Here is a 14,028-nt window from a genome sequence, read left to right on the forward strand (position 1 = left end):
GAATTAGGTACTTTCTGGGTAATATCATGTTCTTTCTGAGTCATTGATTTTTCTCTCAGGTTACCAACAGAGTTCATATACTGTGTCTACTAGTCATCATTGAGGATCCAGATTAGTATTGTGAGAAAAACTATAAAATTAAGGATGGTAGTGGTGCAAGTCATATTTATACTGTCGATTTATTTGTTGTACAGAAAGACTCATTTTTGTAGTATCAATTGTAGTGAAGCTTCAATTACATGACATAATGTTTGTCCACATTCACACTTCCAACAGCATCTGTGCTTTTTGAGGATCATTATTACAGTGAAATTCTTCGTAAAGAAGTGAGAGCATTATAAATTTGGGCATGACCCCAAACACATTAATGTTAATGGAAAAACTCCCACTGATTTCAGTGGGTGTTGATTTTTCTGAGCGTGGAACTCTTCTGTATGGATAATTTATTAACAACAAATGTAATGTTACTGCATTATTGCTAATAGCTCTAATGACATAAAGCAGTGGTTCTCAACCAGGGGTACACATGGGGGTTAAGGGGATACTCAGTGGTAGCTATTTGCCTAGTTTTATAACAGGCTACACAAAAAGAACTCTCTAATCTGGCACTCTCTCCTCTGGCAACATCTGTAATCCTGCATGATTTTAGCTAGCCAGATGACCACCTATCATGGGTGTGGACAAGTTTCCTGTGGTCCCATAAAGTTTGTTTACAGCCACCAGTCCTGGCTCTCAGTGTTCTGTGCTGCTATTTAGCTGTAATTTACTCCTAAATGTCTTCCAACAGCCCAGTAAGCAGTGGAAGTGTTGGAAGGGCTGCTAGACAATATTGACCTCCCATGGTCTGGCAAATTCTCACTTTTGGCACTGTTCAGGTCCTGATGGTGCTGGATTAAGAGGCTGAACCTGTAGTAAAGTCAGTACAAACTAAAATATCATATAATGACTTTTTATTACTTTATATACAATATATTGAAAGGCAAATATATTTGTATGCCAAGTGATTTACTTTATAATTTATGGTGAAAACAAGAAAGTGCTGTGACACTTTGGCATTTTTATGTCTGATTTTTTAAGCAAGTCATTTTTTTAAAGAGGTGTAACTTGGGGGCACACAAGACAAATCAGACTCCCAAATAAGGTACAGTAGTCTGGAAAGGTTGTGAACCACCAACAGTGAGGCTAATAGCCACTGCAGGCCCTGGAACAAGGGGAGGCTGGTGCTGCACCCTCAGAACGCTAGTCAGCTCTTTAGTGCCACTCCAGGCCCCTTTGAAATGCCAGACCCCAGGGCAACCATGCCTTTTGCCCCCCTTGTCAGCAGGTCAGGTGACTCATATAGAGCATTTTGTAGTTTAAATTACACTCACAACTGGGATATTTCTCAAAGCAATTACCAAATGCAAACGAGACATTATTTTGCCTGCCCTTAATGCACCGCGGGGGGGGGGGCATTCTTTTTATTTTGGAGGACAAATATTGAGGCTCCCCCCCCCCAATTTTTAAAGGAAAAGCCTGGGAGAAGCCAGGGCATGTGAAACCCACAGTGTGGCGAACAGTGACTACATAACAGAAACGCAGCAAGAGTGTGGTGAATAGTGATTACACCAGAGAAGCGCAGAGAGAGCACAGTGAATGGTGATTCCACCAGAGGACAGGCAGGGAGAGCACGGAGAACAGTGATTACACCACAGAAAGGCAGGGGGAGTTTGGTGAATAGTGATCACACCAGGGAGACTCTGGTGAATACGGATTCCACTAGAGAAAGGCAGGGAGAGCACGGTGCAGGGGGGTGGCACCAGAGAGAAGAACGCCCGGGGGGCTGGCGAGGGAGTCCTCGGGCAGGCAGGAGCGGCTCTGGGGAAGAGCCCCCCTACAAAGGCTCTCCCTCGTCCGGCGCGCGGCAAACCGCGGGGCTTTGCGCACGGCACAGGAAATTCCCTTTTTCGCACACGCCTGCCGGGGCGGCCAGGGTCGAGTTCCGCCTGGGCCAGGACGTTCGCGTGACTCACAGCGGGGGCTATAAATGCGGCAATCCAGTGGCCGGAGCAAAGCAGACAGCCGGCAGCAGTAGCTCCCTAGGAAGCGCCAGCAGCGAGTGTCCTCCCGAGAAGAGATCCCCTGGGATATGATTGTGCCCTGCACCTTGGTCATTGTGTCCCTGGCCTTCAGCCACGCAGGTAAGTGCGCGAACTCTCTCCGGCTCTCACCCGGGACACTTGTCACTTGGCCGCGACTGGTTAACGCGTCCCCTTTGCTGGGGGGACTGGGGGCGGGGGGGGAGGCGGTTCTGCTAGGCACAGCCTGGAGGGGCAACGGAGGCTACGTGTGGGCTGCAGTGGTCTTTCAAAAGAAGCCCTTGTGGAAGATCTCTTCCGAAAGAGTGCGTCCACACACACAAAAACCCACCCAAAAAGAGCGCCCCCCGCTCTTCCCAAACAACAGGCCCAGGGCTGAAAAATCAGGCCCCATGAAGACTGTTCTTTTGGAGGGTTAAAAAAGGGCTTGCAGAGCATCTACACGTGTTTTCTTTCAAAAGAAAGGTTTGAAAGGGCACGCACTGGCCGGAACGGTAAAGGAAGAGCGAGTTCGAAAGGAGCAATGCAGGCTTTCGATTTACGCTCGAAAGAACACTTTGTGGGTGTAGACGCTCTTCTGGATCTTTCAGAAGAGCCCCCTTCTTTCGAAAAAGCTTTTGAGAGAATTTGCTAGTGTAGATGCAGCCAGGGAGAGCAAGATTCAAAGAACTGACTTCCCAATGCCCCTCCACCCCCGCCCCCCGTGGCACAGCAGCCAGGACACCCCAGGGGCTTTTAAGAACCAGAAGCTCTGATATAAGAATGTGCTGTAGCTGAGCGATGGGGGAGTCCTCAGGTGTAATCCAGGTGCTTCCAGGATGCAATCCCATGGGATGTCCTAAGCTTCTGGCTGCCCAAAACTAGGAGTGGGTGATGGGATGGATCATTCTATGTCTGTCTGTTCTTTTCATTCCCTATCAAGCATCTGGCTTTGGCCTCTGTCAGAAACCAGGGTACCAAACTTGAAGGACTATTGGTCTGATCTAGTTTGCATTGATTACTGTTAGTGACAATACCATGTTAACTTTACCAGTACAAGATAAGCACAAAGTGTTATTTTCTAATGCTCCCAGTGTTTTGGCATAAAATTTGCTCCTGATGTGGTTGATAGGCACCAATGGCAAATTTTCAGCCAGTATTCAACCTTCAGTGTTCAGGGGAGTAGCAAATGAGGCAAGTGTCACACACAACATGACCTAGCAGAGGACTGGAAAACTGGAAGATCCAGTTAAAGGAATCCTAAATAGTTGTCATGGTAACTGGTTATGTCTGCTTAATAAAGAACTCAGTTTTTCACTGAATGTTGAGACCAGCATTATGCCTCGAATATTCACAACTTTTCATTTTCCCCCAATCTCTTTTAACACCTTTCAATGTTTGTAGTTATTCTACATAGTTAAAAGTAATTATATCATCTTATATTTTATGTAAAATATCTTATATGGGATATTGAAAGAGAATATGAACATGCTGGGGGGGGGGTTACCATTGCTCTAGCAATGCCTCCCAAATATATTATCAACTGAAAATTAATCACCAAACAAACATCCATAGTTTTTCTTCTTATATTAATAGCATTTAACAATATCGGTGCAGGGCCTAGTATGAATTGGTCTTATATTCTGAGTATTATGGCAGAAATTTGCTTACATATGTCTTAAAACGTTGCCTGGTGAGATGAAAACTTTGATTCTTGTGTTCCAAACACTACTTTATTAACGTTACTCTCATTTTCATTGCAGCTAACCCTTGCTGCTCAAACCCATGCCAGAACAGAGGAGTATGTATGACAATAGGTTTTGACCAATATGAATGTGACTGTACAAGGACAGGATTTTATGGCGAAAACTGCACTACACGTTAGTATCTGAAAGTCATGTTTTTAAGCTAACAGTGACTCCTGAAAGATGCAAAACAGTATTCCAGTATTTTACTTCTAGATTGACATATTATTTGGTCCTCAGAACTAAGTCATAATAATTTTAATCTTTCTCTTCAATATTCACAGCGGAATTCTTGACCTGGCTTAAATTGACATTAAAACCTACTCCCAATACTGTCCACTACATCCTCACTCATTTCAAAGGTGTCTGGAATATAATAAACAGCATTCCTTTCTTCCGTGATTTCATTATGAAATATGTGTTGACATGTAAGTTTCCTCTCCTTTTACTAATACGTTTAAGTTTTAGACATTGGTCACCAGAGTTTGAGCACATTCTGTTGCTTAGTGATTTCATATACATGCATGCATTTCCTTCCTTTATATCTAAAGTTTGTGTATGTATATATCTCAAGACAGGAAATGTGGAAAGCAAAAGCAAGGCTTATATTTGACCTCAGAATCAGAAGGCAACTGCTAGGGGAGAGAGAACAGATGAGAGGGGCTTTTTTTGTGGTGGGTGGCCTTTTTTTTTTTTTTTTTAATGGGAGTCTACCACTGATCAAAATTAAGACATTTGTAACAACACATGAATTTGTATAATTGAATACAAGGATTCAAGCATTATATATTATATATTCAAGTATTAAAACTTTACTTAAAGGAACAGTGCAAAGTACCAAGCTGTAAATTTGCTCTGAAATAAGGATAGCTCCAAACAAAGTCTGGATCTCAGTGTCTTTCAAACTGGGAAGGCCTTCAGACTCAAATTGAAACTTCATAGCTTGCCTCTTATCCTTATAATTTATTGAAACAAAAATTTATATCCCCATATCAGTAAATTCTGACATTTGTATCTGAATCCAGACTTTGCCTTGCCCCATTTGTGTTCTAAATAACCAGATACAAGCCTTGCCCCATTCGTGTTCTAAATAACCAAAATATTTTCACCTCACTAACTTGAGTAACACTACTGAAGTCAATAGTAAGGTGAAAAAGATTTAGCCTTTTAATTTATTTCATAGACGTAAATGTACTGTTTTAACGCCAATATTAGAAATATGTTTTTTTTTTCCATTTCAGCACGGTCACATTTGATTGACAGTCCACCAACATACAATAGCTGGTATAACTACAAAAGCTGGGAGGCCTATTCCAACCTTTCCTTCTACACTAGAGCCCTCCCACCAGTCGCACTAGACTGCCCAACACCCATGGGAGTTAAAGGTAAGGAATTAAAGATATTTAAAGTGTTTGTTTGTTTTTGCCCTCTTGGAGAACATTTAAACTTTTTCAGAGGACTGTGCTCTCTGAAATGTGCAAGAGTACATTGTAAAATGGTTCTGTATTGTATTGAATATTCTGTACAAAGAACTAAAAACTGAGTAAAGGTTTACAGACACCAACTTTCATTATTGAGCTAAAGGCTAGAAATAAAAGACTGAGTTGCAGATTTAGCATAGCAGAAATGAAGACGTTACAAGCAACTTGTTTTGTAATAAAAATCAAGAGTAAGATTTCTAAAAGTTATAGCTAAGTTGCTAGTATAAATCAAATAACTGACAGTGGAGTTATGCTTGTTTTATGCTGGCTGAGGATCTAGCTCATAGGTTTCATATAGGATACATAATTGTTCTAAGGAAAAAAGGATGTAGCTGGATTGAATAAGGCTCTTATTTCCTCTGAATGCAAAGGAAAATAAACGGATGTGATTTTAAATTACAGGTAAGAAGGAGCTCCCAGATTCCTCAATAGTTGTGGAGAAATTTCTGCTGAGGAGAAAATTTATTCCAGACCCTCAAGGAACAAATATAATGTTCACGTTCTTTGCTCAACATTTCACTCACCAATTCTTTAAGACGGATCACCACAGAGGGCCAGCGTTTACCAAAGCTCTCGGCCATGGGGTAAGATCATAAAGTTGTGACTCACTGAAAAGTTCATCGGCCTTTATGATAACAACAGATATCCTTCAGAGTGTTTAAAAGCATACGTAAACATTGTGATGCACATATTATACTACATTCTTCATGTTACATTGCAACCCGGAGACAGCTGAAACCCCTTTTCGGTGCAATGGGTGCTTTTCCAGTCTAGACTACAGGAGCCTAAAGAATTCTAACATATTGAGGGATTTAATTCTCCTTATCTGCACAATCTGAGTTTTCCAAATCTAGTGTTACTGTTTACACACACAGCCATCCAAATCTGGGACCACAATTTTTTCCTCTTAGACTGTTTGTTTCCATCAGATACAAGAAGGCATGTACAGTTGTGTAAAATACTTGTTACGCTGTTTGACGCAAGTATAGATTCTCTCTTTGAAACCAGTTCCAGTTTTAAGTCCAGTGATATTACAATAGTCTTATTAGACACAGAACCCTTTACTTACATGTTTGAAGCAGAGTCTTCTTAAACTGACTGAGAATTTGTCATGCATAGTTTGATCCATTTCTAAAAAGAAGCTAACCTTATTTTTAAACATTTATCTGAGGTAAATAAGGTGCCTATCAAAGTATACCTAATATGCAAACATTTACACCCCAACTACCAATGACAAAGAGGAGTTGGAGCCATCTTAAAATAACCAGGAATATAGTTTGACTTCATATTTGAAATACTTTTTATAGGTTGACTTGAACCACATCTATGGAGAGACTTTGGACAGACAGCTGAAGCTGAGGCTACGCAAGGATGGAAAGCTAAAGTATCAGGTGTGTTTCACTTTAAAATTCCTAATAGGAGAAAAATGGCTATTTTGTTATCAACATGTGTTAATTAGTACAAAGTCTTGTTAAAACACAGATGACCAAATTCCTCCATGGTGTTAACAGGTCCTGTATAGTTAAAGGGAGCTGCATCCATAAATACAAGAGAAGACTTTGATCCACAGTCCATGTTTTTAGAATGGAGAAAAAAAATACTGGAGAATTTCTCTGTCAGTGATTCTTAATTTCTTTAACTGCAGATGATTAATGGAGAAATGTACCCTCCTACTGTGAAGGACACACAGGCAGAAATGATTTATCCACCTCATGTTCCTGAGCACTTAAGATTTTCTGTAGGCCAAGAGGTGTTTGGTTTGGTCCCAGGTTTAATGATGTATGCCACAATCTGGCTCAGAGAGCACAACCGGGTCTGTGACATCCTTAAACAGGTGCACCCAGAGTGGGATGACGAGCAGCTATTCCAGACTACCAGGCTCATATTGATAGGTGAGTAAATGTGGGGGAAAAAAATTAGGCTTCCCTTAGTCAGTTATTTTACATGGACCTAGAGTGCAGCTTCAAGGGGATGTGTTCTCAAATCTTTTTGGATGCCTCCTTATTTTGGGGAGGCAACTTTCAATATTTTCAGAGGATAAGGAGAGCAGAACTTTCTGAAAAGGGGTGCCTTTTAAGATAGCTCAAGCTAGGCACCCGAAAACAGAGACAACGCAAACTTACTCGGCACTTTTGAAAACAGAGGCCAACATGTGGGTGGGTTTAATAGTCTATAGAATTTAAACATGTCAACATGTTACAGTGATCTGGGAGATTTTTTTTTCCTCTCTAGGCTGCTTTACCAAGTTTAATAATAGAACAAATTTTTCTTAGTTTTGTAAAATCATAAGAATTTTTTTTATCTGAAATAGAGCATTTTCAAAATTGCTATTTTGAAACAGGCACTGTTAGGACAGGGAATAGTGCTTATTTGGAAATAGGTGTTTCAAAATGGGCACTATTCCCTGTCTTAATAGTGCCTATTTAAAAACAGTTATTTAAAAATAAGCGCTAATGGTCATAGAATGAAAAGATACCAGTTTCAAAATAACTATTTCAAAAATAGCGGTTGCATTGTGTAGACGCCAGGATAGTTATTTCAAAATAACAACTTACTTTCAAAATAACTATGCTGGGTGGACCTACCCTCAGGGATATGAACACACACCTGAGTGACCTAAGTTTAGTTGGCATAAGTGCTGGTGTGGACAGAACTAGGTCTCCCCCCAACATAGCTACTGCTGCTCAGTGAGCTGGTTTTATTGTGTAGACAGGGCTCACTCCCATTGGCATAATGGCTCTGCCTACACTAAAGAGTTTTTTGACAACAAAACTCTGAACATCTACACATAAAATATGTTTTTGTTTGACAAAACTCAGGACTTCCAGCAGTGTTCTGCCTCTCTGCGATGAGGAATAACACCTTTGTTGGCAGCTGCTGTTGACTAAAAAGCCTTGTAGACACTCCGGGTTGCCCTGTGACAGACAGGGCTTCCAGTTCACTGGGCAAGCCCTGTTTGCTGAGTTTCTGAGAGACCAGCCGGGCAGTCTGGCCACTCTTCTTTTCTGGCTGCACAGATTGCTTTTTCAATCTGCTTTTGTGTGTGGATGTGATCTGTTGACAGAAGTTTTGCCGGAAGATCTTGTCCAACTAACTTCTGTCAACAGTTGGCTGTAGTGTAGACGTAGCCAATGTGGCTACATGAACACTCTTACAGTGACACAGCTGTATCAACATAGCTGTGCTGCTGTCAGTGTGAAGCGTTGACGTTGCCTAATTCTCAAACGGCAGGCATGTGTAGAGCGATAACCTTCGGCAGCTGCTAAAGTGGCTTATCTCCTGTGCAATAGCTGCATGCTCTTACAAGTGAAGAGGAAATCTTTGATTAAGTTTAGAATTCAGAAAGTTTCTGAAAAAATAACCCAACATAATAGTTAGACATTAATCTTTATCAAGGGATACTTATTTTTGTTATTTTTTATATGCACACTCCATTTGGGCAAAGCAGCAAATGGGTTGCCTGAAACAAAGAAATGACCAGTGTGCTAAAAGGGGATTATTGTATTTGAGAATAGCAGCAACAGAGATTTGCTCTGAGATATTTGTATCTTTTTCTGGGTAAAATTGGCAGTGTTTTTGTTAGAGAAAATTTCATAGAATGTAATAGCAAATTATGTCCTTGCTGTAGAATTAATAAAGAAAATTATGGAAAGGACACTTTTTTTTTTTTCTAAATTCTCAATGTTCCTTGCATGTTAGAAATGCTATCATTCTCATTCTGTGAGTTTACCCAGAAGAGCTTACAAAGCATTAAGAAATCTTTGACATCTTCTGAATCCCCTCCCCCTTGCAAGAAAAAATATTTTAGAATAATTCTTGGCCATGTTACTTGACAATTTACACCCTTTCTTACACAGCTGGGTTTACATTCAGAACTCCTCAAACAAACAAGTGATACATCTTTTCCCTGTTTTACAGGAGAGACTATCAAGATTGTAATTGAAGACTACGTGCAGCACTTGAGCGGCTACCACTTCAAGCTGAAGTTTGATCCCGAGCTGCTGTTTAACCAACGATTTCAATACCAGAATCGAATTGCAGCTGAATTCAACACTCTGTACCACTGGCACCCACTTCTGCCAGACAGCTTTCAGATCCATGACCAGGAGTACACTTTCCAGCAATTTCTCTATAACAACTCCATCATGGTGGAACATGGCCTTTCCCACATGGTGAAATCCTTCTCTAAGCAAATTGCTGGCCGGGTAAATATTCTAAGACTTTTAGCTCATGGACAGTCTAGCTTTTTTTATTCCTTAGGCACATAAGCCGGTGACCTAGGGCAAAAATCTGCTGAAATGTTTTAAATAGTAAAATATAATTCCTCTCAATGCTGGAGTTGTGAAAGTGAACACTTAAAATGGCACTGTGCAGGAGACATGCAGGAGATGCTGCACCCTTAGTGCTGCAATAATGCTCACCAATTTCAGTGGGGGTTTTACTGGTAGGACAACTTCAGGGTCAGGTCAAAAATGGACTTTTAATATTAAAGGCTCTTCCAAATTTTGATATAATCATGGAAAATATCCTTGATTTGAAAATAGCACTCATTGGGTAGTGATTTTCAGTTTGTAAAGTTAAAAACCTGGCAAGTCTGGGTCTAAACAAGTAGTATCGACTCTGAGAAGTAAAGTACAATAGCTCTATGCTCTCAGTTGTACTCCTCTCCTGTTAATGGGTGCTGTAGGGATGAAAGCCCTTACTCACAACTTCCATTCATATCAATGGAAATGTTGCCTGAGGACGGGAAGGAGGATTCCACCCAAAGTTTATACCCACTATAAAAGTTCTGAAGCATTTGCCTAACATTATGCTTTGTATCCTTTTTTCGCAATAGGTTGCTGGTGGCAAAAACTTACCATTTGCAGTACAGAAAGTAGCTAAGGCTTCAATTGATCAAAGCAGGCAGATGAGATACCAGTCCTTGAATGAGTACCGAAAACACTTCCTAATGAAACCTTTCAAGTCATTTGAGGAACTTACAGGTAAGAACTATTCTCTTATAAAAGATGAGGCCTTTTCTTACAAACGGTTAATATGGTAGATCTGTTGTTGTTTCCAGGGAAGTAAGATAAAGATCAAAAGAAGGAAGCTAAAAAGGCAGAATTTTCTATTTACTACTCTTATTTTTATTAATTATTACAGGAGAAAAAGAAATGGCGGCTGAGTTAGAAGAGCTATATGGAGACATTGATGCTATGGAGCTGTACCCTGGCCTTCTCGTAGAGAGGCCTCGGCCTGGTGCCATTTTTGGTGAGACCATGGTGGAACTTGGAGCGCCATTCTCTTTGAAAGGCCTGATGGGAAATGCTATCTGCTCTCCTGAGTACTGGAAGCCGAGCACCTTTGGTGGAAGAGTGGGCTTTGAAATAATCAATACTGCCTCCTTACAAAAGCTCATCTGTAAAAATGTGAAAGGCTGTCCCGTCACTGCCTTCCATGTGCTAAACTCTGAAGCCACAGATACAGCCACTATCAATGTCAGTTCCTCAAGTTCCACAATGGAGGATATCAATCCCACATTACTAATGAAAGAGAGATCTGCTGAATTGTAGTACATCCCCTTATTTATTTATTTATATAAATTATTGTATTTATAGCTTTATATTTAAAAATGAAATCCAGGCAGATTCTGCTATGCCTTACTAAGAGAAGGAGTCCACTGGTTGAGGCAAACCTTTGTTTGTTTTTAAAGCTTGCTGCACTGGATCTGTTACTCAACATCTTCTGTAGCAGAAATTAGTAATCCATAATGGACGAGAAGGGGTCCAATTTTTTTTGGTTTATTTTTGGTGTTCTGTTATTAAACTTGACTTTCAATGTTTTCTCACCTGGCAACATAACACTACAGGAACAAGTTATTTTGCAGACAACCATTTAGTTTGAAAATGAGCTATCCATGGGATTAATGTCACCTCCAATGATTATTACAGTATCATAAATAGCGAATGAGGTGTAAAAGAAATTATGCAACTTGAAAGTCGGCAAATGAAAAAGTTAAGTTTCTCACAAACACTACCTCACTATCATTGCACAGATTTTTATATCCATATTTAACAAAGAGCCTTAACTTTTACTTTCTGACTTTGGAAGTTGAACCAATGCATTAAGAATTTGAAAACTAAATTTACTTTGTAAAATATATATAACGTGTTTCAATCCCAATTAGGTTTTGGCATTTGCACAACAAGTGCAAATAAGGTGGAGGGGAACATTTGCTGCTGTTTAGCTAGAAGTAGTCATTTGCCAGGCTGGGATACCAGGGCATTTATATTTTGATAGCTGTTTTTAGGTGGCAAGAAATGATGATAAAATGTTTTTAGAATAGCACTTTAGATTTTTACGTGCAATCGTCATTTCATTGTTTTTAGGGAGCAGGTAGAATGCCTTTTTTTTTTGTTTGTTTTTAATTAAGGACTGCTTGGGAGATTTAGGTAGAAAGAATGCAGTTATTCAGTCCAGAATTGGTCAGGAATTTTTTTTTTTTTTTTTGCTGGCAGGAAGTGGTGAGAGAATGGCCAGGGAGCCTTGTGGACAAATCTTCAGTCTCTCCAGTACTGTGTATACTGCATTCCTAATATAGGATAGGAAAGTATTAATGTGATCCTATTACAATTTCACTGACTTTCCCTAGATTTCTAGTTACTTGTCTTTACACTTGGATTTATTTTAATTGGGTTGCTCATTCTAAGGGATGTTACATTATAATTTTGAATACTGGTAACTGAAAGAGGAACATGCAGTCTGTTGTACAATGAAGTATTTGAGACTAGGCAATTTTGTACAGATGTTTGGGAATTTTTAAAAATTCATTTTTTCTATGCAGCCCATAATGATGTTGAAGTTTCCTGCACTCAAACATTCATAAATGGAAGACTATTCAGGAGGTCATCTGAGATGTTAGATAGATCAAAGCACATATTTCAGGGTCATTTATCTCCTCCTGGCAAACATACCCAAAAGCTTCCTGCATTAATCTACTCTAGGGGAAAAAGTATTTGTTTTAATCAAAGCCGCACTGTCTTTTTGCCCACTTTATCAAGACTCTGGACTAAGCTTTTCAAATTAAGGTCAGTCCTTCTATCTCTTTGCATAAAATTTACCATGTCAGCATTTCAGGTAGTTTGAATGTAGACCATAAACTCTGTGGTAAAGAGTCTTCCTCTGTCTTGTACAATCCAAGCACAATGTCAGTGCTCAACTAACTTATTAATTAATAACATGTAACCCCACCTGGTAAAGTTGGGATGATTACTAATGTACATATAACATGAGATTATTTATTTGTAATGTTTTATAACATGCTTGAATGATTTTCATGTTTATTTTTCTACAAAAAGTATGTTTAAAATACAAGTGTGTTAAATAAATTTACAAATATTTTCTGTGTGCTGGTATTTCATACTTGATTACAACATATCATTTTAGTTGCACCACACTATCATCATAGGAACTCTTGGGTGGGAGATGGTTCAGTGTTCATCGTAGAAAATCCATGAAGTTTTATTTACCATAAGTTGTTAAAAAATTAGCAACAATTTTGTCAGAAAAGTGGGGGGTTTTTTGAGGAAGTGGGAAGACAAAAATGTAACTGAAAGCTTCCCAGCCAGTTCTTTCTGCTATGTATTGAATTGTTTGGGGCATGGGTAGGGGGAGGAGGAAGCCATACAACATGATGGATCAAGCTTTCTTTAAGAGAAGATTTGGGGGTAGTAGAAAAAGAGAGGATCAGGGTGTGAGAAAATGGAAAGCAGAGTCAGGATGGGGAAGCAATTTTATCAAATACAGTTCATTAATATAAAGAATAGTTCTTGAAACAAGGTGTCATCACAACTTCTCTCTCAACCATAGGCTGACCTTGGAACAAACAATTAGAGGATGGTAAAATACACCATGTAAGGCAACAAGACATGGGAGATGGTTTTCCATCGTGGCTAATCACACAGGCTTTGCAGTAGTGTTATTTACTTCCATTGTGTTTGAAAAATCATATTGTTCTGAACACAATTCAGAACACAAACCCACATGTTTCCTATAACTGGGACTTACTGACAATTTCGACATTCTTTAGTATTAACTTTCTGCTGGCATCTCTTTCTGCAACCAAATATGGAGAAGAACTCCAGACTATAAAAATCTCTGAAGAAGCCACTTGATGTTCCTTCTGTCCACCAAAGGAAAGGCTCCCACAATGCCTCACCTTCATTCAGATTCCTAGGACATTCATTCCACAGAAACTGAATAATTGTGTGCCATGCTCATTTCCCAAGAGTATGTTAAAGGCTTCACAAGAGCTGCCCATGTCAACCTAGCCAGGTCCATCAACTGTGAAACAATTATTTTTGTAGGGATGGGAGAGGAGTTATCAAGGACTCAGTGACTTCACGTTGCACTTGGTTAACCAATTGTGTTGGAGCAACAGAGTGAGCCATTAATATCAGACCACAAGTTCTCTGACGTAGATGGTCCACAGCCATCTCCTGAACGGAAGGCTCTGCCCTCACCACTTTCCTGTGCAGTATCATAGGAACCTGCTGAAGACCTGCAAACACATTGACTGTAGGGCAAACTCTATACTTCCCCTGCTGTCTCTCACATGCAAACCTAAAAGGCAGCTGAAGTCCATGCCACTCCCCCTTAGAGATATTCAGAAAAGGCAGCATCTGACTTCGTGCATGGCAAGCCCAGCACTGAGCCTGAGCATGTCTTTCATCTCCGCCTCACCCTGAGGGAAGCTGCTTGCCC

The 14,028-nt window shown here is 40.0% G+C and overlaps 1 protein-coding gene across 1 annotated transcript; it reads left to right on the forward strand.

Moving 5' to 3' along the window:
• The first annotated feature begins 2,029 nt into the window (after positions 1-2,029).
• Positions 2,030-12,665, forward strand: PTGS2 (prostaglandin-endoperoxide synthase 2). The gene is made up of 10 exons (XM_075002896.1): positions 2,030-2,180; positions 3,821-3,937; positions 4,087-4,230; positions 5,044-5,187; positions 5,686-5,867; positions 6,591-6,674; positions 6,929-7,175; positions 9,202-9,488; positions 10,121-10,268; positions 10,429-12,665. Exons 1-10 carry the CDS (start codon positions 2,129-2,131, stop codon positions 10,836-10,838), a joined length of 1,815 nt encoding a protein of 604 aa, XP_074858997.1. The 5' UTR covers positions 2,030-2,128; the 3' UTR covers positions 10,839-12,665.
• Positions 12,666-14,028: the final 1,363 nt, after the last annotated feature.

Source organism: Carettochelys insculpta, chromosome 9, assembly GCF_033958435.1.
Source record: "Carettochelys insculpta isolate YL-2023 chromosome 9, ASM3395843v1, whole genome shotgun sequence".
Lineage (NCBI taxonomy): Eukaryota > Metazoa > Chordata > Testudines > Carettochelyidae > Carettochelys > Carettochelys insculpta.

Bases quoted from the DNA above. Each gene is read 5' to 3' on its own strand.
- PTGS2 (XM_075002896.1), top strand. From the start codon at position 2,129: ATGATTGTGCCCTGCACCTTGGTCATTGTGTCCCTGGCCTTCAGCCAC. The intron at 5,188-5,685 runs GTAAGGAATTAA...TTTAAATTACAG, and splicing joins AACACCCATGGGAGTTAAAG to GTAAGAAGGAGCTCCCAGAT. The intron at 7,176-9,201 runs GTGAGTAAATGT...CCTGTTTTACAG, and splicing joins TACCAGGCTCATATTGATAG to GAGAGACTATCAAGATTGTA.